At 39.1% G+C, this 24642-nt stretch overlaps 1 protein-coding gene across 1 annotated transcript in view; it reads right to left on the reverse strand.

Moving 5' to 3' along the window:
* adamts18 (ADAM metallopeptidase with thrombospondin type 1 motif, 18) overlaps positions 1–24642 on the reverse strand; it is a 96463-nt gene that overhangs the window by 18522 nt on the left and 53299 nt on the right. Inside the window, exons 14-18 of the mRNA XM_030129385.1 lie at positions 23873–24003; positions 23265–23388; positions 22798–23042; positions 9833–9953; positions 7378–7504 (exon numbers count right to left, since the gene is read on the reverse strand). Coding sequence (XP_029985245.1) covers positions 7378–7504; positions 9833–9953; positions 22798–23042; positions 23265–23388; positions 23873–24003 — 748 coding nt within the window. The remainder of the gene's footprint in view (positions 1–7377; positions 7505–9832; positions 9954–22797; positions 23043–23264; positions 23389–23872; positions 24004–24642) is intronic.

Below are 24642 nucleotides of genomic sequence, written 5' to 3' on the forward strand. Positions count from 1 at the left end.
TCCTAATCAGGACAACCAACCGCACATCCCAACTGTAATCTGCTGCACTTATTTTAGACCCAAACACACACAAAAAAACACAATTTCACCCTGAACTACCAGTCAGTACCTCAGAAAACCACATATTAAAAGCTTCGACTGGAAAACCCGCAGGCTACTTCATATTTTTCTAAAAAGTTATAAAACTGGGACAGATGAACTCTCAGACCTGCGGGTTTTGACCGACTCACAATATTTTCACACATTGATCTTTGTCATTGCACAAAGTGGTAGTCAAGGACAAAGAAAACACACAAGGCTAGATAAACAGTGTATTCCTCCATTCATCTCTATCCATACTGTGCGTATCTGAAAACTAAACACGAAACCCATATTGTATATATATCTATATATGACTCTCCATTACATCTTTCTTGGGTCTCCAGAGGCCAACCGCAATATAGTACAGTAAGACAGATGTGGACTCTTCCCTCCCATCTTTTGTCCTCTCTGGTTTCTTTATCTCTATTTTCATTTCTCTGCTCACCTGTGTTCTTTTCTCTTCTTTCTGATCCCTTTTTTGTCCGCTGTGTTTTTGCCTCTCATGTCTTGTCTTTAAGTATCTTTGACATCCTGCTTTTGCCACTGATGAAAGCCTACTGCTGCTTCTAAAATAGTTTCTGTCTTGGCATCAGGGCTGAAAGGGGAGATTACAGCAAATGAGTGGTCTGACAACCACAGGCTTAGAAGAGGGAGATGGAGAGATGGGCAGATGGCTCAGTCCAGTTCTGAGACTACATGCCACCGCAAAGACCATTCCTCCACGCCGCCGACCTGCTCCAGGGGAAGAAAAATGCTTTCATTCCCTTTCAAACCCCGCAGACAAATGAAGAAGCAGGACTAAACTGCAATTTAGAAATGGGAAAGATGTGAACCATTGGGTCTGAAAGCATCAGTTTGGATTTTTGGCTTGAAAAACCGTTTGCTTTTTTTTTTTTTTTCTCCCCTTCTGTTTTCCCTGGCTTATAAATAACAATATATCATTGGGGAAAAGTAGCTGAAGAGCCACTCCGCTTCGCTGCAAACCACCACTGACCTAGCTGTAATTTGTATCACTGAAATGTTTCAATAAGTGACATATTTTCAGACATATGAGTGCAATACTGCAGGGTTTTGACAAGCTCCCCAATGCATTTATAAGTTAACCTACTTATATGGCTGCAGACCAGTTTCCACCAATGGACATTTATTCTTAACCCTAATATTGAGTTTGAGCAGCACCAAGAGGTTTTCTTAGGTCCTTCAAGTTTTTCAGCAAAATCATATATGACTACATGTCTACTTCTGCCAAACACTTTACTGTAATAGCCTGATTTCTGAGGTTTTGAGATGTTTTTTTTTTTTTTTATGAATGTGGTTTGTTCATTTGTCTGCAGTGATTTTGCTCTCTTCTTACATCCAAGCATGGTTTCTTTTATGTGCAATTAGCTTGAATATCATAATTTGTTCTCACAAGCCCTGACATTTTCATTCATGTCTTTTAATTCTTAAAATGTTATGCTGCACTCAAGGTTTCTCTGCATATACAGTCTCTGTATTCTGACTCTTCAGGCAGCGGTGGCAATGTAATTATATAGTATAGTTCCACTTGAATTCTTAAGTACTTCCCATTTTGTGCAACTTTATACTCCTACTCTGCTAAACCTCAGATGTAAACATATTTTTACTTCACTATTTTCATGTGACTGCTTTAGTTACTTTTCAAGTGATAACTTTTCATACCCCTTCTGTGTGTTGAAAATCACGGATGATTGATTTTTAATATTGGTGATAAACTGAAGGATGAAGTGTTCCTTTAGGTGATGAGAAAATTCACCTCCTTCCTGAGCTAAAACTTTTATAAGCTCTTGTGAAATATCTGAAAAATCCATTGCAATCATTTGAAAACAGATTTTCTGAAATTCTTTTGTAAAAACTACACCGCAAATTTGTGGAGCAAATAATCTAGAGTAAGGTAAAAAAGAGTGAAAGAGTTCAGTTTCTGAAGTTCATTCTGTAAGTTTAACTCCAGCTTGTGTCTTTGATGGTGTCATTTTCAGGGTACATTTACCAGGTGTTGAGGAGCATGACTGAACACCATAATGGGTGGTGATTTCTGGACAGACCAACAGAGAAGACCAGTGTGCTTATGAACGTCATATGAGGTGTCGTATGAGTACCATTTTACTTCTGAAACAAGGCTATTTATTAGGCTGAAAGTAACTTTTCTGTCAGTATCATAATCCGTGCGTTTACATGACAACTTTTATTCCTGGTTTAATCTGATTAAAGGTTAGATCCTATTTCAGATGCCCATGTAAACACTTTATTCCAGTTGAAAAAGAATAGTTTGGATTAAATTTAAACCCGAATAAAGTCACTGGTTTAATCCCCTTTTAATTCCAAACTAAATTATTCCTCGGACATGTAAACCCTTTATTCCGTTTGAACTTTATTCCTTCCATTCTGCACATGCTCGTTGTCTTGTCCTGTCGCGATGACGCACACATTCTGCGCTGGCGGAAGAATATGCAATGCAGTCTAGTCAACCCAAACCATTCCAGTGGGCTATTCTGATGGGATCTACCAGCCTATAAAACCCTGAAGGAATAGTTCATCACCTGTTTTTTATTCATTCATTCATTTGTCATGCACTAATGAGTTCGATAAGTGGGCAAATCAGTTTGCACTGCAGTGCACCGATTGCCTTGTTCTCGCAGCCCTTCCATTAGCTTAGCTTAGCCTAGTTTAGCATAATTGCTTCATTCCTATGGTCAGACGTAGCCAGGCTTTTACAGGTGATTTGTAGTATTTTATGAGTGATTTTGTGAAATTCAATTCTCCCTAATCATTACTTTAGTCCGGTGGGGTCAATATGATCACAAATTGAGGCTCAACTCATGGCGATGCGACTTACTGCAGTAATAAAATCTGGGCAAATAAAAACTACTACAAAGCTAAAACGGTAAAGCAAAGCTAAAGTAGCGCATGCATCCCTTCCAACAAAAAGATTTTCCAACTTCCGTCAACACAACAGTCCCAAGATTGTATGAGTGCAGTAAGTCGTGGATCTAAAGAAATAATTAGGGAGAATTGGATTTCACAAAATCACTTACAAAAACTGGCTATGTGTGACCATGGAAATGCAGTGACTATGCTAAGCTAAGCTAACAGAAGGGCTGCGAGAACAAGGCAACGTGAGCACTGCAGCGAAAACCCTTTTGCTCACTTATCTACCTCATTAATACCTCATGTAAACCTTTATTCGGGTTTTCACATTTCCATGTAAACAGAAGAGAAAATACATTAGTTCCGAATTAATTTCTTCTGAAAAAATAAATCGGATTTAAAAAAACGTCATGTTACCGTACCCAATGTGTATATTTCTGTTCGGACCAACTTGCTAACCAGCTGCTAAAATTAGCTCTTGCTGAAAATTTAAAACGTCGAACAAGCTAATTTTAGCTCGATGGCTTCTTGCATTGTAGTCTGAGGTAATTCATACAATTCATACAAGAGTTGAGAGCAAAGCTATTGAACAAATAGTGCATGTCATGGTGCAGTCCTGCGTTGCCACAGACCCCTCCCTCAGACTCATTATCAGCTTCACCTGCTGGCACCTGTCACACCTGGAGCAGATCTCCATTAGAAGCCCATAGAAGCAGCTCCTCTGCTCTGGTACGGTGCCAGATCATTGCTGCTGCTGCTGTCACTGCTTCAGACCTCCATAGACATTCATCCCATTTCACCTCAGAGCCATAACCCGGACTCTCACCGACCTGATCCTGTCTTCCCGTGGAATCTGATGTTTTCAAACCCAGATTTTGTCTCGTTCTCATGTATTATTTTATGTTAATAAACCCATTTTCTCCTTTCAGCACCGTGTGTATGAGTTCGATCTTTCACTCAGTCGTGACAGTAACTGACTCAAACAGCAACAATGTTGAGCTGTTTCCTTTGTTTTACTTTTGTTCAGGCACCTCAAACAAATTCATGGATTGTCTCCTGGGCTATTTATATTGTTGAAAGAAAGCACTTCATGCAAGAGCACTTTATAAGCATCTATATAGTATGCGTTTGAGCACACTTTAAAAACAAACAAACAAACAAAACAACTAGTCATTAGAGGGTGTTTTTTGTTTTTGGAATCATTTTCACCCCCTGAAAAAATTTAATCGAAATATTAACTCCATTAAGTGTTGAATATTAACCCCCATTAAGTGTTAACATTTTAACTCCATGCCAGAGTTCACATAAAATGAATTCCTGGCGAGAGTTATGTTTTACTCTACATGAGATTAGTTTTTGTAACTCCCAGAAGAGTTAAATTTTAACTCCTGAAAAGAGTTAAAAGATCAACTCTCTGAAAAGAGTTACTTTAACCCTTCTCTAGAGTGTATTCCATGGTCTCACATGTACACTTAAATCGAGTTGATTTTAACTCCCATGGAGTTTATTCCACAGACCAGAATTTGCTGTGTACAGAGAATATGGTGCTTTAGAATAAACTACCCAACAGTACATAATGTTGTTAAACCTTAAACATGTACATCATTAAAATACAGCACACACATTAATGCAGCAGTAAAAGTAAGACCATTTTACTGCATAATGACCACTAATACTTTCCTTAGTGTACATAATCCTTAGAGATTTGTACTTGAATAAACATTCTGTCTACAGATACAGTCTTTGTCTCTCTTTCCTTTGAATAGGTTCAACATGTCACACTTTGATTTGTGCACATATGCCCCTGCGATATGTACACGGTGAAATCCCCAGTATATGGTAAGCGACTCTACAGATGGCCTCTGCCAAGGCAATGAACAAAATAACTTGAAAAGGCAAAGGAATAGAACTACAGAGGAGAAGAAGACGGAGTGCCAGAGGTAGGTGGGGATGTGGAGAAGGCACGACTACATACAAACTTTTAATAAGAGTCTAGGAGATACAGCATCCTGGCTACACACTAGGTTTTGAGATTGAAGTGACTTATTAAAATTCACCTGGCATCCACCTTTTATGTCCAAAAACACAACAGTCAAGCATGCATTTTTTTTTCCTTCCTAAAATACTGGCAGAAGCAATACAGGGAGGGAAGCTTTTAAACGGAGCAGAGTTAGATGGGAGTAGGAGGGTGAGGTGTAGGGGGGAGTTTGACTGGCTCTGCATGGCTAGACTGGCCGGGCCCCGTGGGAATCCTGCCGTCTCTGCACAATAAAACATGGATAGGCCTGTCAGCACCCGAGATACACGCCGCAGAGATAAGCAGCCACTTTTACATTCCCTCCTCCCGTCAGACACACACATGGAGAACACACATGCATCCCACCTCTTTGTCAATTTTTCTTTGCTCTGCTTGGCTCTTTGAATGCGCGCCCATACGTCCTGGAGGTCTTAATGCAGTCATTTAAGCTTTCATGCTGCTCACTCAACTCAACTTTCTTCCTGTGCTGCGCCTATAAATTGGCTCTTACAAACAACCAGCTGAGAAATGGTGTCAGCTACTGTATAATAAGATCCTTGGCTGTCAAACACTGAATAGACAACCTGCACTGATGCTATTTATCTGGACTATACCACTTTCTTCTCTCAAACAAAAGGGGGTGGGGGTTAAGACCCACAACAAGGCTGTTTAATACCTTTCGCCAGGCAAACAGAAATGGTATGCCCAAGATTAGGGGCAGGAAATGCCCTCTCGGGTGGTGGGAAACTTAGCGAGAAACAGAGGCTGTATGTTGGAGGTGTAACCGATAGCTGTCTGGCTTGGTCAACCCCCTGACACAGGAGAAAGTTCAGTCTGGACTTGTTGCGGCATGGCTGACGCCGGACAAAATGACATCAGTACTGTCCAACAGACGCAGCTTATATTACTTTTTTAACATAATGAGTCGGTCTCCAATTATTTTAGCATCATATGATTGGAAAAAGTGTGTCTGTGTGACCCGTGAATGTACATACCGCCACATGTGTGTATATTTCTGAGTGTGTCTATGTGTGTGTGTACTCCCTCTGAACCCAAGACACGGTTCCCTGCCTGTTCTTTGGAGCAGCGCTGTAAATCAAGCTAGCTCCAGTTCCCTCAGCCAAAGGCCTACATAGGAGATAGGCCATTTATTCAGTGCTGTTTCAACTTGTTACTCCACTGCACTTCAGCCCAGTTTCCTCCATTGCTTAGTGCACTGGTCCCTTAGTGCACAGCTTCCTTTAATAATGCATGCCATTAAGCACAGTGTCTAGACGGCGGGGATAAAACACAGGCATTATTTTGCTACTAACAAAGTCAGAAAACGTTTCTTTTTTTCTCTCCATCTGAGCCGACAACGTATGAAAGGGATGACATGCTTGGACAGCAGCAATCATTTCGAGTTGGCTTTCATGCCTCTCTCCATCTTGTTAGCCTTGTCTTTCTTGATTTTGTCTCATTCTTTCTTATTCTCAAGTGCTCAATAAAGGTTCCAGGCTTGGATACTTATCCTCTGTTTACTTCATGGCGAAAGCAGCCAACCGCTCAGGAATTTCTGAATAACTACTGACCAAACTCAGTCTATGATTCTCTACAGATTTAAATAAAAAAATCACACACATTTTTCAATTGAATTCACTCTTTAAGATATTTGTTTTTGCTAAGCCAGCTACTGGTACTGCTAGTGTTTCACAAAAATCACAAGTAGATGCTTGTAACATGAATATATCCCAGTTTTTCTTACAGTAAGTAAGAAAGCAACACCCTGATATTACAGAACTGGTACCAAAATGTCAACTCCCCCACACTCCTAATGTGATTTTAACACTTTTAATTTCCAGACGACTTACGGAGGACATGACTACAGTGAAACCTGGAAGCCAAACAGTTGAAACAAGAGATGTTAAAGCACTTGTCATTAACTTTGGAGGCTGTTTACTCTAAGTGGAACAAAGATGGACATTGCAGACATGACGCCAAGAAATCAGACATTACATGACAGCGAGATTAAACTCTGCGTGACACTCAAATGGAAATACAGCTGGATGGAACCACGCAGAGGACTGATGCGAAAAGACAGGCGATAGAGCGAGGGCTTTTCAAGTGTTTTCTTAAAAAGGAAAACTGAAAAAAACTGAAAAATTAAAGAGCGGGCAGAGAAGAGAAGAGGACGGAGAGAACACAGGCTGAGCCGAGTGGTGGCTAACCACAGAAAATAGACCACAGGCAACCTCTAGACTGCTCAACCGCAGCCTGTGTGTATGTGTGTGTGTCTGCAGTAAAAGCAGCACCTTGTTGCTGAAAATTTGGCAACATGAAGATACAGGCCACATATTACCACAGCCGACTGTACATGAAGAAATGCACTGAGCCACACACAGAGCAGTACTTACTATGCGGGGCAGGGCTGAGTGTTGCAGAGATGTGAGCCCAGTGTTGGTCTGGTGTGGGGATTACACATAGTGGAATTGACTTGAACCTTTTGGTCCTGCAGACAGATAGCCTTAGTGGAGATTCGACCTGGCAGAGACGAAGGAAAACACACACAGATGCATTTTATATGAAATTTGGCATCTTTGGTCTTATAATTTTTTCTGTTCTCATATCACATATCAACTAAAAATGCTATAGTACAGTTGAGGAAAAAAATACTAGATCAACAAGTCATCAAAAACAATGGTTATGCAATCAAGTACCAACTCCTGTATGTATCATGTGACTAAACAGACAGAAAAGAAAACATGGAATGCCTAAAAGCACTGGTTTTGTCAGTACAATACCATAGCTACTGATGTAAGAACTGAAGGGATTTTGGTTATTATCAAGAAAACATGGAAAATGTCTAGATATCAGCTCTGTAACAAAATTCTTATGAGCTATATTTTGTTGTTATCATTATATTTGTCCAAACAAATGTACCTTTAGTTGTACCAGGCATTAAAATGACCAAGAAAGCACTGTTTTTGGCAGTATGATGCCATAGCTCAGTGTTTTTCAACCTTGGGGTTGGAACCCCATGTGGGGTCGCCTGGAATTCAAATGGGGTCACATGAAATTTCTAGTAATTGATAAAAATAAAAATAAAAGCTTACTAATAAAAATTATATGTTGAGTTGACAGAGACAATCACCATACATTAAAGACATGACAAACTGTGAAGCTGAAACTGAAGCACTGTGGTACTGTTTATCTTTCAAATGTTCATTGTGGTCAGTTTCAGATGCTGCAGCGCTTTCATAATTCATAGTTTGAGTTCTTGTTTGTTCAGTATTAATCGTCAACCTTGTAAATCCAAGCTGGACTGACTGTACATATCCTGACCAAGGAAAATAAAATTCTGTCTTTGTGCAGTAATCTACACCTGGCTTTTCTGCCTCCGTCCATAATAATATACATTATATAGACTAAATGTCATCTAAAATTTACATTTATATGCAAAATAGCATAGCAAACTATTACATGATTAAAAACAAATTAATTTTAGCAAAAAAAAAAAAATCTCTGTTTTGAATGTCTGATGTCGCCAGAAATTTGTGATGCTAAAATGGGGTCATGAGCCAAAAACTTTTGGGAACCACTGCCATAGCTGTTGATGTAAGAACTTAAATGATTTTGTTATTATCAAAAAACATGGAAAATGGATAGATATCAGCTCTGAAATTAAACTCTTATCAGCTATTTTTGTTGTTATCATTACATTTGTCCAAACAAATGTACCTTTAGTTGTACCAGGCATTAAAATGAACAAGAAATTGAAGAAAACAAGGGGTGGTCTAATAATTTTTTCCGCGACTGTATATATTACCACCCCTTTAGCATGGGTACGTTAGATCACTGCTGAGTAATAATCATATTAAAGCCACTGTAGGTAAGTTTCTTAAAAACTCAGAAAAGGGTTTTTTCCCCCTTTTTGTTTGGGTGTTAAAGATCATGGCTCTTCTTCATCACACCACAGATGTCACTAGTAAACAGGGAATGCCACATACACACATTAGTGAGGAAGTGCAACAGCAGAGAAGACTGTTGCATCAGGTTTAATTCTAGTGAAATACACATCAAAGCGACAGCAAAGCTTCACAAAAAAGGTGTTTTTCTTGCAAATTTATCACTACGCTAATTTAATGGATTTACAACTATAATGGCTCTACTTTTACACCCACAGTTGCTATGAATTTCCAACAAACACTTCAGGTGACAATAGAAACTCTAGAATACATTCGCTGTTTGGTATCATCATTTTTATCCTTTCACGTTTTGTCTGAAGAAATGTGTAAATTCATCTTGTGTGTCTAATTTGTGTTCTGTCTAAAGTAATGAAAACACAACAACTGTTATTTTCAGGTGATTATAAACTAATGAAAACATAATTACAATTATTATATTCCATTTCTGTAAACAGATCCCTCCAAATCCTACACACTGGATCTTTAAAACAAAGAACGAGTGCATTGTGTCCACAGATGGACACAATACACATACAGCCATGTACTGACAAGTGAGCAAGGGGGGATAGCTGGAAGGCTTTTGGGACCAACAGAGTCTCAACTTCTCAGCTGACAAAGGTGCTTTTCATTAGCTGTAACACACTTCTTGGACCACGCTGTAGGAGAAAGGGATTGTAAAGAACACAAAACACACACACAGCACACACAAATACAGATAAAATCAAGCATATCAACAACTCACTCACTCTTGTTTTCTGTACACACATATTTCTGACTGTGCTTTATTGTGTTATTATACTGTTATATTATTGAGTCTGATCCATGGAAACAGAGAATTCTTCTGGTTGCATCCCTCCTAAAAAAACAGCCACACATGTTGAAACAGACACACAGTGGATCTCACCTCCAGCACAGGGAGCAGAGCAGTCAGAGCGAACCACACCCCAGCTGTAGTCAGGTTTCCTCTCGGTGCGAGGCATGGTGTACTCCCAAACCACACCCGGGTTCTTCCCCTGCAGAAGGATCTGAACAGCAGCAAAACAACAAGTCAGAAAAGTTTTATTTATCTATGAGTGCTTCTATCAAACTGGGTACATTTTTGTATCTGGCATTTTACCAGCTTTTTTAGACCCGATAATAAAAGAGAAATTTAGACATATTTCCCCCCAAGATATACCTAATGATGACCTCAGATAAATGCAAATACTCTTACTCTGAGCCATCCCAAAATTAAGGAATTTTTAATAAAATATTAGGGTCAAAAATAGGACCAAAATTGGGACATGAAAAGCTACCTAGGTGTCAGTGCATTTTATTTTGAAAACGTGGCTTGAAATGGTCTTGTATACAGCTACGTGTTAAATTTGAGGATCCTAGTGTTTTTTCTGATCCATACGTGGGTTTTTCATGAATCTCAGTCTCATTCCAGGTTTTATGTGTAACCCATCATGTCCATTCGCCTTACATGCAGAACCTGCCCTGTTACATGGATATAAATCACGAATGATTTTTGCAACAGCAGTCATTTCTGTAAAACTCTGCCTTGCCTAATTAGTTCGATTCCCAAAATGTACCTGTGAAAGAATAAAGAGATATTCCAAAAAATAACAGCACATAATTTTCATGTTACATGTTACACGTTACATGCGGATTTTTGTATTAAATCTAATGTAAAATAATATAAAAATGTGTTTCATCTGAAAAATAGTTTCTCTTTTATCTCAGTAAGTATTTGTTTTTAAAATAGACCCAAAGTACTTCAAACTTGCTTCATAACATTAGTCTACATCTTATTTGAATTTTTAGCCTCCATGTCCTGTTTTTAGGTACCAGTTTCATAGAAGCACCCCCATATATACACATGTATGCACACCAGTCATATACAGTGAACAAAAAGCCACATGAAAGAAGTAAAAGCATCAAAATAAACTGTGGATAAAATGGTCCATCAGTTGAAGGGTGCACAACGTGGCAGCCTGATTAAGCCATTCTGGTCTCAACAAGCTGTTATAAGCTCAACCGACTGACCAGAAAACTCTAGAAACATTAATGAAGGCCTTGCTCCCACTCCACTCCGAACTGCCTGACCACACTATTACAAGGCCAATCTATTTGGACAGTGCAGTTCACACATGAGAGAAAATTTCCACTTTCCTTTTGAGACTTTGCTCCTCTTTACCACATGTTCTGAGCTGGCTGATGAGTCTGTGTTACCTTTTCTGCAAGGGAAATCGAGAACGTTCAAGCCAAGCGTAGACTAATGCAGGGTGCGATTTGTCAAAAAAACAGAAGGGGGGGATACTTTTTTATTTGTCGGAGTGGGGGGGCAGCAGTTATATACGTGAGGGTGCGGCCCATAACTAACGTAACTAAGGCTGACGTGAAATGAAAGTGAAAATTTACATACTTTCAACGTCCAACTCCCAAGTTCTATTCCTCTATTATTTAGCGGATCTTATATGAAATTTTCACAACTTCTAACCCAGTGGTTTCCAACCTTTTTTGTCTCATGACCCCATTTTAACATCACAAATTTCTGGCGACCCCAGACACTCGAAACTGAGACATTTTCATTTTTAAAGGTGCTATATAAATAAAGCTATTATTATTATTATTATTATTATTTGTTTTGCTAAAATTTATTTGTTTTTGATCATGTAATAGTTTGCCATACTATGTTTCAAATAAAGGTTAATTTTAGACAATATTTAGTCTATATAATGTATATTATTATGTACGAAGGCAGAAAAGCCAGGTTGAGAGAATTTTATTTTCCTTGGTCAGGATATGTACAGTCAGTCCAGCTTGAATTTCCAAGGCTGACAATGAATACTGAACAAACAAGAACTCAAACTATGAATTATGAAAGAGCTGCAGCATCTGAAACTGACAACAATGAACATTTGAAAAATAAACAGTACCACAGTGCTTCAGTTTCAGCTTCACAGTTTGTCTTTTATATATTGTGATTGCCTTTCTCAACTCACCATATATTTTTTATTAGTACATTTTTATTGTTTTTTTTTTATCAATTACTTGAAATTTCAGGCAACCCCGTTTGAATTCCAGGTGACCCCATGTAGGGTCCCGACCCCAAGGTTGAAAAACACTGCTCTAACATGTATCCACTGGACCTCCTCCACTGCTCTACGGCCCCCCCACAAATGCTGGGCCCCATGAATTTGTCATGTTTACCCCCACTTTATGGCGCCCCAGTGCATGGGGACGTTTGCGAATTCTGAGACTGCTGACAGTTCGGTTTAGGTGAATGTTAGTACCAGTAATGTAGGATATAGGTGTAAGAAAACTGTCACAACCTGCCTGTTATTTCAATTGATTAGTTGCCCCCCCCCCAGGATGAAATTCACTGAGCAGAAGAAGGGATGTAAAAAACCTGACCAACAAATCGCACCCTGAACTAATGAATGAGTGAATACAGACATGTCCGTTACAGAATGGAGAAGAACAGGGTGATCATTTTTGCACTCCTGGGAAAACTTGTTGCCATAGCGTAGAATTTAGTTTGAGCCGCCTCAGTTATTTTAAACCATTTTCACTGATGTCTCTTTCACAGCCCACCTTGGTTTAGTTCAAGTTCATCAGGTATTAATCCTTCATCCATTTGGTAAAATACATTAAATCCAACTGTCAGCATCCATTCCAATGCATGACAAACATATCAGTCTATCAATATTTGTAGTAATGAGTTTTGACAAGTGTATTTTCTTTGGAGCTCTTCCTAAAATACAAAGGAATCTACCATCAACCATTCAGCTCAGAAAGCCAAGCACCTCCTGGGTTTGATCCACATTCAACAGTCCCGGGGGCACTTTCCCTGACTGGACCAATCTCCTTCTGCTGCTAGTTAACTGTGTACGCATGGTCCAGTGCCAGACAGAAGGCAAAAGGAGAGCTGGAGTGGAGCAGAGATGTCGAATATCAGACAAAAACATCAGCATATGCAATGAAATACAGACAGTTTTGTGAACAGCTGGAAGGATGAAACCATGCAGCGCTAAAATGCATTAAAACAGAATTATCTATAATATGTCAAATGTGTGTTTATTTACTCTGATTTAGGCTTGCAGGCTGAAAACTGCTGTGCATGTTGTGGCGTTTTATGTTAATATGCACAAACAGACTGATCTTTGATTTTGCTTACATTATCAAATCGGCCCACATCATTTGACGAAAATCGGCAATGTGTGATGACGTCGTTCAATATTTAGCTGACGATATGTCTTCCAACACATAAATAAACTTTAACTTTGGCTGACAGCTCATTGTGGTTTCATCTGACAGGTCAAATGTCTGCATGATGACTGAGCGCATAGTGTGGATAAAACATCAATATTTGCGCTGACAAAACTGCTTAGATACCATCAAAACACCTTGTATTGTTTGATGGAATTTCTGTTCTTAGGTTAGGTTAACTTCAATTGTGTTACATACATATAGTTCTTATGGTATAAAACTGCTTTGAGCAAAAACATGAAGAAAAAACACACAAATGACTACAAAAACAAAAGCAAAAATTGGTAGATTAACCCATAAAGACCTAAACAACCACTGGCGACCAAAAGCATCTACTGATCTAAAATATTAAATACCTGTTGATCCATTAATCCTATGAATACATGTAAATAATTGGCGTAAAATGAAGTTTGTCATCTTTTCATGGTCATCAGATATGACCCATCTGGATATTCAGAGGCTCCGTAGTGAACGTGGAAACACCATCATCTTCTACAACATTGATTCACCAGTAAAACCAATGGCGTTTGATAAATAACAATAGATGGAGACACTTGTTTTATGTTCAGTTATTGACAGATTTGCTGAAAAAGTCACTTTCTCTTCAATAATCTTTGAATTTACTCTGAGTTTTCATGAACATCTACATGATCAGCAAAATAAATGTCGGGAAAAATGCATGATTTACACTGACAAATGCAAAATACGAAGGATAATATTACAATAAATGGCGATAAATCACTTAAAGGTTAAAAGTATACGTCTGAGTAGCACTGGGTCTTTATGGGTTAATGTGTTGTAGTTTCCTCTTTGTTGACATGGGAAATTGATATTAAGAAAGTATTATACTGAACCAGTACTGAAGTTAGGGAATAGCAGGTGGTACTAGTAAATTTGTGAACCATACCTTGGTATGTGTAAATAAAATAGTTTTTCTCATTCATTCACATCATAGTGATGATGAAAATATGAGTTACTGGTCAGCACTACTATCATAAAATAACCCACGAGCTATACATTTGCTTCATCTTCATCTACTGTAGGTTCATTTAGGGCGGCCATGGCTTAGAAGGTCGAGCAGATCGTCCAATAACTGAAGGGTTGGTGGTTCGAATCCTTGCCTCCAGTGTCACTCACACTGGTGTATGAATGTGTATGAATGTTTGGTGGTGGTCAGAGGGACCGTTGGGCATGAATTGGCAGCCACGCATCGGTCAGCCAACAAATGTAGTTTACCACCACCAGAGTGTGAGTGAATGAATAACAGTGAGTTAAAAAAAAAATGTTTTTTGCAAGTTGTCTAGGTTTTTTCAACTGAATTAGGACCATTTTGCACTGCTAAATCAAAAAATGACATCTATTTTTCTCAATCAGGTCAGGTTTTTTTGCTAATTTGATTTTGAAAAATTTGATCTTCTCACAAAATATAATAATTAATACCAAAATAAGATTGGTAAGCACACTTTATGAAACTTGTGACTTGATTCCTGTTAGGTACAATGGTGTATTCACCGCAGATGTAGCAGAATACGTCAGGCTTATTTTTGCAAGATCTTCTAGTCGAAGCCATTTCACTCACCTGTAATATTAAAAAAAACCATTAATCATAAATTGGCAAAAGTAAAATCTTCAGAACTCCTTTATTGCAAGAAATATGAAAGAATTTTGTATCATATGATGTGAAAATGCCCATAAATGTAAGCAAAAATGTTAAAAAGCCAATATGTAACATAGTTCAGAAAGTTGACCTGATTCAGCAAAATTAATGTGATTTTTGGATTCAGCACACCAAAATTATCCTAAATCAGCTCAAAAAACTTAAACAATAAATTTGTTGTTGACCATTGTGATGGATCAATAATGTAAAGTGCTAAAGTCCCTTAAAAAGCGCTATAGAAACCTAATCCATTTTTACTATCTTACGTTAGACTAATACAGAACTCACTGTCATTGTCCTGTCATTTTCACTCATCACCAGCTACAATTAGCTCAAATCCAGATCTGTTCATCATCATAATGTTTTTGCTTATGTTTAATGAAAATAAAAACATTACCTCAAACCACAAGGAGATAAATTATATATCCAGATCAAAAGAAAACACTCACAGTCTTATCTGAGAACTTCCAACCTGCCGTTCTCATCTCTAAACGACACTACAAACATGTCTGGGCCAAACCACAGTCTAACATCTGCGCCCTCAGCCTTCACCGTGACCTTCCTAAACATGATGACACCTTTCCACACAGGCCTGAAAGGAAGATCTCCATGACTAATTGTGGCTGTGGCCTCTATTAAACTGAATTAAAGCCAGCGACAGTTTAACACCCTCACTTCCTTTGCTGATGACACCCATCCAGACCAGCCCAAACCCACTACAATGAAACAACTGCCACCACTAACCACAGTGGACTTCATGCTTATCCAAGCAAACCGACTCTCACCAACACTTCTGCTCCTTCATCAGTCAAACAACTACAGCGCACTTTTCCTTCTAAATAACTAATCTCCCTTTCCAAAGCCATTCACAACACTGCTTCCACCCAACCAACCACAGCGTAACACTGTCTGCCAGCAGACACGTTAACCTTCAAACAATCAACTCAGACGTATCCAAACCTGTCTCCTCTCCTCTTGATCAGTCTACAGCCAAAGCTTATTCCCTGACTGACAACTAAACACCAGAACCAAAGAGAAAGACAAAGCAAAATACCCTACCTGCCCATACAATTCGAACCACTAAAACCAAAAGTCCACAAACTGTTGCAATCAGGCACAACAGCAACAATGACTTCATGTTTGTTCCCATTTCTCAAAAACCCCATCATACCTCACCATGGACTCAAGTCAAACCTCTCGGTAGTCAAAGCAAACGAACATCGTCTTGACATTTGTCACAACACATAAATCTATGAGCTCTGCAGTCAGACAGTCAGCAAAACAGATTCATCTGGACTGACGACATAGATTATAAACAAAGAAGTGGATCGCAAAAGTAATTTCAGTCAAACAGTGAGCGTGCATGTAACCTAATAATATGTTTAAACACCGCTGGGTAGTTTCAGAGTTTCACAATGAATTATATCAGAAAACTAGTTCTATCTTTATAATTCAAATTACAGCACATGAGTGTGATTTTGCAACACCATTTATAGAACAGCATCAAACCCACTTTGGTATTTTCTGCAAATCCTCTACATTTTGCGGTTATATTTGTATATTTGTGTTATTCCTTGCTGTGCTCTCTGTTGTCTGAGAAATACTGATTGTTGGTGATGGTGCATTCAATGACCACAATTTATACTGCAACATATGTGGACGCAGACAAAAGTTCATGTGTACCTTCCAGAAATCAATACTCAAATGGTTACGATAGTTGAAACAAGAGCATTTAGCATTGTCTTATTTTAAATACACAGGTCAACATATGTCACTCCTCACTTGTTCTGTCACTATCATTAAAATCATATCAATATTGCATCCCTTTAGAAATAGATTTATTTAAATATGTATGCAAATATTCCATATCTTAGGTCCCAGGTACCTCTATGATCATTTACAAGCTGTCTTACAGCAGTAAATACTATAAATTGACGCCTGCAGGTGTACGTCCGTGCGTCTTGTATGCACCTCATGCATACAGAGTGAAATTTGAGAGAGAGAGAGAGAGAGAGAGAGAGAGAGAGAACGTCGCGGTACCCCATATGAATTATTGCCCCCACTCTTACGCATTATTTCCCCTGTTTTATTTATCTCTCCCCCATCTTACGATTGTTAGAGGAATTAATAATTAATAAACAGAGCCAACAACAGAATGTAATTAATGAACAGCAGACCCTACTGACATTCTCCTCCTCCCATTTCAGTTGCCATGTCCACCACAACTAAGTGTTTTTGTGATATGTGTGCCTTTTTTTGTGTGCTTGTCTTTTCTATCTGATGTCAATGTGTGTGCTTTTGTGACAAATTCTATGTACAGTCAGGTGGAAACAAATATCCTTTCTGGGACAAATAAAGTCTAAGTCTAAAGTCCAATAAAGCGTCTTAAGTTCCACGGACTGCACCCCCTGTCTTAGGATTCATTCACACACACCCCATCCCTACGATCCGTGCGTACCTCAGAATTCAGGTCTGTAGGCATGCCTGATACTACATATAACCATACATGACAGATAATATACACTCTATCCCATAAATATATACATTTTTGCTACTGAACAAATAAATAAATAAATGCATTGCTGGATATTTTGTGTTTTAATGTCTGCCCCCACAGTGTCTTAATGGAAACATATTGAACTTTACTGAACTTCTAAACAATGAATATATTCTTCCTTAACGCTTTTCAATGATCATTTTGTATCCGCTCAGAAACTATTTCGGGACCGTCTCATTATAATTTTAGCACTTTGGTTTGCACTCATGATTGACTTTAGTAATAAAGCTACAGCTATGTTCTTCTGTTCCAAAGGCTAAAAAAAAAATCATATGTGTTGAAGGAAACATTGATTTCCCCATGAAAAGTTCAGCGTGTGACTGATAGCCGTCTGTCTGCCAAACAGTGCAGCATCAGCCCACAGTGTCTTGGTTTTCACCACATCTCTCATCAAGTCAAATGAGATGAAGATGAATTACAATGTGGGAACGCAGATATGTGCCTCAGTTGTAGTCCCACAATTCTTTGCCCTGGACTGGCATGACCTCGCAGCTCTATACCACAAGAATGTCAATTAAGGAGGAATAATCCTGCTTGGTTTCCATCGAGAGCCTCATAGGACATAGCCATATGTTATGTCTGCCCCTTCCTCCTCCTTCTCCTCTTGTTAACTATGCGCCCCCCCCCCCCCCCCCCTCCTCCTCCTTCTCCTTTCAAACAGCTGAGAGGCAGCGCACATGTGCACACCTTGTCAGAGTTTACGCTCACACTCCTCAACATTTGTTTTTCTTTGAGTGCTTCAAGCTGAGTAAGGGTCTGGGAGTGAACGGTGCGGATACCACCTCCCATCTGCTTCCTCTGTTTTAGTTTTATATGTGAAACAGATGAAATTCAACAATCACAAAAAAAAAAGAGAAAACCTCATATTGGTTCTTTTCATTTGTAGCTGAAGTCCCTATGCCCTGACCTTAACTTCTCACATCCAAAGAGTTCAATTGCAGAATTCTTAATCTTTTAATCTCCCTCTCTCCCTCTCTCTATCAACTTCTGTCTCCTTTTTGTAATTACAGGACATACTTAGAGAGATTATGCTTGTGTCATCTGCAGATCAGCAGCATGCTGCCACTGAGTGCTCTGCTGGACAGATGTACAGTATAACCCACACAGACAAGACAGGAGAACCTCTGTCAGACTTAGTAAGCTCCTGTTTTTCAAGGACAGTTAAACTAGATTCCAACTGAAGTCTCAATATTCTGAGTTAAGATGACATTACCTATTTACCTATTAATATATTTTATGTACATTTTGAAGTATTGCATCTGGAAAGCAAAAAACATCATCCTTTCTATAGGTTTTTTTTTTATAGCAATGCAAACATTTAACTCAGATGTATGATGCATGCATGTATAATGTATTTTTTCTAGAGCTGAAACTGATTAATCGATTAGGCACTTGAAGCGAATGCAAAAATTCACAATTCGATTAATCGACTTGGACTGAAAGGAAATATTCTCTTTCAGTTTTCCTGAATTGAAGCTTCTTTGTGCATCACAATAAGTGTCCGTGTGAAACATAACAGAGGAACCAATGTTAAACAGCAGAGAAATGAAGGAAACAAAGCTTTGATTCAGGAGAATTGTGGTTGAATGACTTTTTTTGCATCACTTTGAGTCGACTAATCGTTTCAGCTCTAAGTTTTTTCTATTAAGATATTTCTGTTTTCAGAGAAGAAGCTGTTTCTTCCAACTTCGAATATATTCACTTTGCACAGACTAATGTATGTGTGGACTAGTGGACCAGTGAGCCTCATTTGTGTCATCAAAAAAGACAAATAAAAAAACCCAAACCTGCTAGCTAACCTCACATTAAATGTTGCCATTTTGACTATGAAGTTTTCTTTATTCACTGTACGTCATATCATGATGCTAACTAATGTTGCATGTCACAGCTTAATTCACACATTTTTGTGTTATTTCAGAAAATGCACTCGAAAGTCACTTTACATGTATATAAAAGCAGATATATTGCAAACTGGCCCATCAGAGGTCCATGTAACATTATAAACCATTTAGATTTTCTAAACTCCACCAGCTGAGAAGTTGGTAATGATCTCCAGTTGCATGAGAAATCTGTATCTGTGAGAAAGCTAGCTTGTTATTTCTAAGATGCATCCCTGCCAGCATTCATCTTGCAGAAGAAAAGAACAATGGGCTGCCTGAATGCCAGTTACAGTAGCTCCTCTTCTCAACTGCCCACAAGATGAAGCCTGTGTTCTGAAATAGCTACAAAAACACACAGACATTTCCTGACGGTCAAACACCAGTCACCAGTGAAGCACTCGGAAATATCACAGTGGTATTCCTCCTAGATTTACAGGCCAATATTCTTGGTGTAACCGCAGTATTTCAATAGCCCAAGGGACTGTGAGAGAGCTTTTTCATGACTATCACTTCAACTAGAGCAGTGTATGAGTGTGTGTGTGGGGGGTATCTAGTCTTCACCTGGTTTCCACTTCTGTTTCCACAGCTTGGGTTCAAAGTGCACAGAGAAAAAAAGACTTTCGCTGACAAAGTTATGAGATGAGAACATCCCAAGTGTCCTTCTGCCGTTCACTTAAACCTTCACAACCGTCAGGAGGGTGACTCGGCTACTTGTCCAATATTAGTTTTGCCGTCAGGAGGATAAGCCTGTCCAGCATCACATTCTCCTGCTTCGGGATGGGTAGTGACTCGCTTTCGAACCTCTGGCTTCTGACACTGATTACAAACAGGCAGAAAAGTACCTTCAGCTCATAAATCACCTGCTCTGCTATGCAAAGCATCTCACTTTCAGGAAGCGTCAGATTCTTAGGTTCTCATCCTTAAGTGCAGGCGACTTAAGAGATTTTTTTCTAGCTTTGTTGGCTGGGAATCACATGGCTACAACGAGACACTTTTGAGGTCAGTGGCTGCGGGGTCCGAAGCTTTTGAGTATGTGGAATTCATGTACAAACACGTGATCGTGTGTTTACTCTGGTGCTACCACCAACAAAAGACTGGGCTGCACATACGAAAGGGGCAGTTCTGTGCCATCTGCATTATGGACATGGCACAAAGGCTGGTTTAGTCTAATTGTGCCACGTGTCCCTCTGCCTCATGTCCACATTATTTGCCCTCTGCACAAGCAGTCTTTTTACTCAAATAACAAGACTTTTCTTTTTCCTTTAAATTCACCCAGTGGTATCAAACCATGCGAATAGTTTTGGTTTTACTGCTTCAGCCTTTTAGAGATTTGAGATTTCTGCTTTCAGCACAAGACAATGGAAATGTGTTTGTGGTGCTTCAAGTCAAGAAATAGTCTTTACAAACAGTACAGTACAAACTCCATCCTTACACTTTTGATTAGAATAATTCTGCCAAAAATTAACTCCAGGGAAAGCAACAGAATAGTGATGGCTCAAAAGCACTATACTCAGTGTATTGGAAAAAAATAGACTCTCCAAAAAATAACATAAAACCAAAATGCAAAGACATTTTGAAAATCTGGTCATATGTGTTTATTCTCCCTTGATTGACACCAGTGTCCTCGGTCAGTTTTCATGCTTCAGTGAACAACGCTAATTTGAACTGTACAAAATAAGTCTTTGCACATGGAAGTGTAAGGGTTAATATGAGATCTGTCGCCATGGATGACAAGTTCCATTGGTTTTTTACTTGCATACATAAAACAAGAAAAAAATAATTACATGTTAACCCCCCGATTTTCCAGATTACCAGATTATCAAAAGGTCTTTGCATTTTGGTTTTATGTTGTTTTTTCGAGTCTGCTTTTTCTGATACATCCTATAGTAACATATAAATTCAATGTACAGAGTCCAGGTGATGGTGTGTTTATCGTCACTGCAATTCCAAAAAAGCAACAGGAAAAAAAATCAGATGTAAGTTCATTCTTAACTGTCTTTTTTGTATTAAAGGTATAAATACTATACCTTTAATAATACTCATTCATTCATTTTCTACCCATGCAACATGTCCAGATGCCTCCAGTTCATCACAGAGCTGACACATAGAAACTAACAACCAATCTCTCACATTCACACTAATGGGCGATTTAGACAGACCAACTAACCTATCAAGATCATGTTTTTGGACAATGGAAGGAAGCAAGAGGACCTAGAAATAGGGTTGGGTATCATGGCCTATTTCCTCAATCAATCTGATTTTGATTCATTAGGTTCTGAATCAATTAATCATGATTCGATTCAGTATTAATTGATTGATTCCGATTTATTTAGTGATACCAAAGTACAATTTTGAGCTGTAACCTGATTATTTGACTACCGCAGCCATGCAACACATCAATACTGGTATCAATATTGATAGCAGAAAGGAAATAAATATGACATTTCTGCAGTAAATAGCTGAATCTGCTTTTAAATAATGAATGGGACAGAAACACTGCCATGTTTCTACAACGGTTCAGAACGGACTTCTTCGTCGTCTTTATTCTGTTTTATGGCTGGTGGCTTCTAGCGTTAGGGTGCATTACTATCACCCTGGGGCGCCACTACCAATTTGGGCTCCCTGAAACATAATCAGATTGGGCCATTGGTACAAGAAACTCACTGGAGGGAGAGAGGGAGGGGGGAGGGGGGATCCATGATTCCCCAATAGCCACCCCTGGGCACTGGGTTCCAGGACCCTCTATTGCCCCATCATATCACTCTTAGTAACATTCAAATTTAAAACATCTAAATATAACTTGATCTATGTCTACATTTTCCTAATTAGTACTCACAATAAATGATCAAAATAGGAGGTATATGTAATTTTATTCAATGCAACAACCGTACTAACATTATTTACAGCTATTTCATTAGAATAAAATGACACATGAATATATGTCAGATTTTCACTGGCCCACACTATTTTGCAACAATGATTCATTATTTTGTTGTTGTTTTGATTGAGAGACTCCTAGTAGCATAAATTACTATGTATTTACCTGTAGTTCTTGATAAATCATGTGATTAGCAGAGCCTGAGCTACATTTTAGTGCAGTTTGCAAGTTAGTAACAAGTTTCTCAAACCATCAACTTTGTTCAAATAAAGTCAGGTGGAAATTCAATCTGTGTTCTGCCACAAAAGATTCAACAAACTAGTCTTCTATCTTCTTTAACTCATCTTTTCTCCCGTTCTTTATTGGTTTACAGCTCTGGAAAAGGTTGAGATTCTGCCTGGTTCAGATTAAAGCCTATCTAGCCCTACCACTTCTGTGATGTAACCAATCAGCGCTCACAATCAATCCTTCACAAAAGAATGACAGATAACCACAAGCACCCTGTTCCTCCCCACCGTCAAAACCTCTTTCTGCGTCTAAGTCTCGTCACATCGAGACATAAAAAAGAGGCGCGGCAGCTCTGCCAGGGACCCTGTCATTTTCGATTGCAGTCAACGGACGTCACACAGCAGTGGCGGCTTACTTCAAACACCAGCGTCTCATTAGTAGGTCCAGCAGCATACAGGCTCTCCGGTTTGTTGAAAGAACGCTGGTAGTCGAACACAGTCCCACCAAAGTGGAACTTCCCTGGCCAGTCCACGGTCCAGTCACCCGTCAGGTAGTACTTCCTCTTTAGTGAGCGGGCAGCCAGGTAGCTGGTGGAAACCTCCATCTCTTGAACTCGAATGCTTCGAGCTCCAGCGGGGACTGTGACCATGGAGTAATACTCTGAACAAAAAAAAGAAGTGAAATTAAAATATAAAAAATGCTTAGATTTCTGTAGGCTGACAGTCCCACGTCCTTGCTTTACTTCATCTTACACTCAAAATAGTCAGTGCATTGGCACATGTATAAAATGAGTCAGTCCATTATGAGGTGGGATAAGATTCATGTAGCTCACTGTTTGTTTTTTAAGGTTTGTATAGTACTTACTGTTTACCACAAACTTACCATTAGCTCTGTGCTGGAGGGTGTATTGGCCCTTGAAGAACTTGCAAGTGGAGTTGTCTCCCTTACAGACTCCGCAGGCATCTAAAGAGGCCTTGGAACCCAGAATCTGGTCACAGCCCACACCCTAAAAACACAAAAAAAACACTGGAAACTGAACAAGTATACTGCTTTTCAGCTGTGGTTTTAGTATTGGGAGTCTCAAAGAGACTCAAAGAGGATTTGGTTTCAGGTGCAGAAAAAGCTTTCTCACACGACTATTTTTAGTTTTAATTGACCTTTTAATAAAACTTTTCATAGCATAGTGGTCTGTTCAGTGTCGGACTTTGTAAAACCCTGCATTTTCTACATCAGGTAGGAATCACTTTGTCATCTTGCCATTACTGAAGGTTGCTGTTGACCGGCAAAGCTCACATGTCCAGATGTCTCCAAAGAAACAGCGATGGAGATTAGGAAGCACTAATCTGAGCTTTCTGATTTAGGCATTTTTCACATTGCTCAAAAGCAAAAACCTGAATTAATTTAATTTGATAGATCGCCCTGCCCTAGGGTGATATTATGCAGCTTGAATAATCCTCTTAGATTTGAATGCACATAAACACACAATTTACCTCACACATTCCATCGATGCAGACATCTTCTCTGTGATCAGAGCAGGAAGTTCCATCTTTGACTTTGCTGGACATGGCAAAAAAGAAGTCATAGTCCTCTGCAATGCAATACAGCTTACATATGTCCTCATCTGCATATGGAAGATGAACACACACACACACACACACACAAAAAAAACAGGCAGTGTAGGTCAAATATTGAATGTAAAAGTAACTGACATGAGCTCTTCTGTGATGTGGTTCATTTAAAGTGGCAGTAGCTAATGTGACCAGCTAAACATACAGTATGTACAGCTCCAGCTGAGACTCAATTGGATAAGACAGCAACGGACTATGAATGCACCCAGGGGTATTCATGTGGGGCAACAGGTTTATTTTGTAGTTCAGATCAGTTATCACAGACAAGTCTCTACAGCCGCCTTTGATTAAAATAAATGACGGTGAAGGTGACTTGGCCCAAGGTCCCAGAAGGCAGTTCAGAATCTGTTCCTCTCTACATCACCTCCCATTCATCAACAGCTTAAACAGGCCTGGGAAGACGGCCAAACACACTGCTCTCCTTCGCTGCACTCTCTCTCTCTATGTAACAAAGCTGGCCCGCAGGCTTCCTCTTTAAATCTATCCCCACTGTGTCAGAGGGTGCAGGTGGCTACATGTCTTCCATGCACATTACACAAAGTGATAGTTTCCTCCAGGTTTTTGGCCCCAATCACTGCAGGAGTAAATAGAGGCTGGCATTACAGAAACACATTATAAAAGAGATTTGGACT

This window comes from Sphaeramia orbicularis, chromosome 3, assembly GCF_902148855.1.
Source record: "Sphaeramia orbicularis chromosome 3, fSphaOr1.1, whole genome shotgun sequence".
In the NCBI taxonomy this organism is placed as follows: Eukaryota; Metazoa; Chordata; class Actinopteri; order Kurtiformes; family Apogonidae; genus Sphaeramia; species Sphaeramia orbicularis.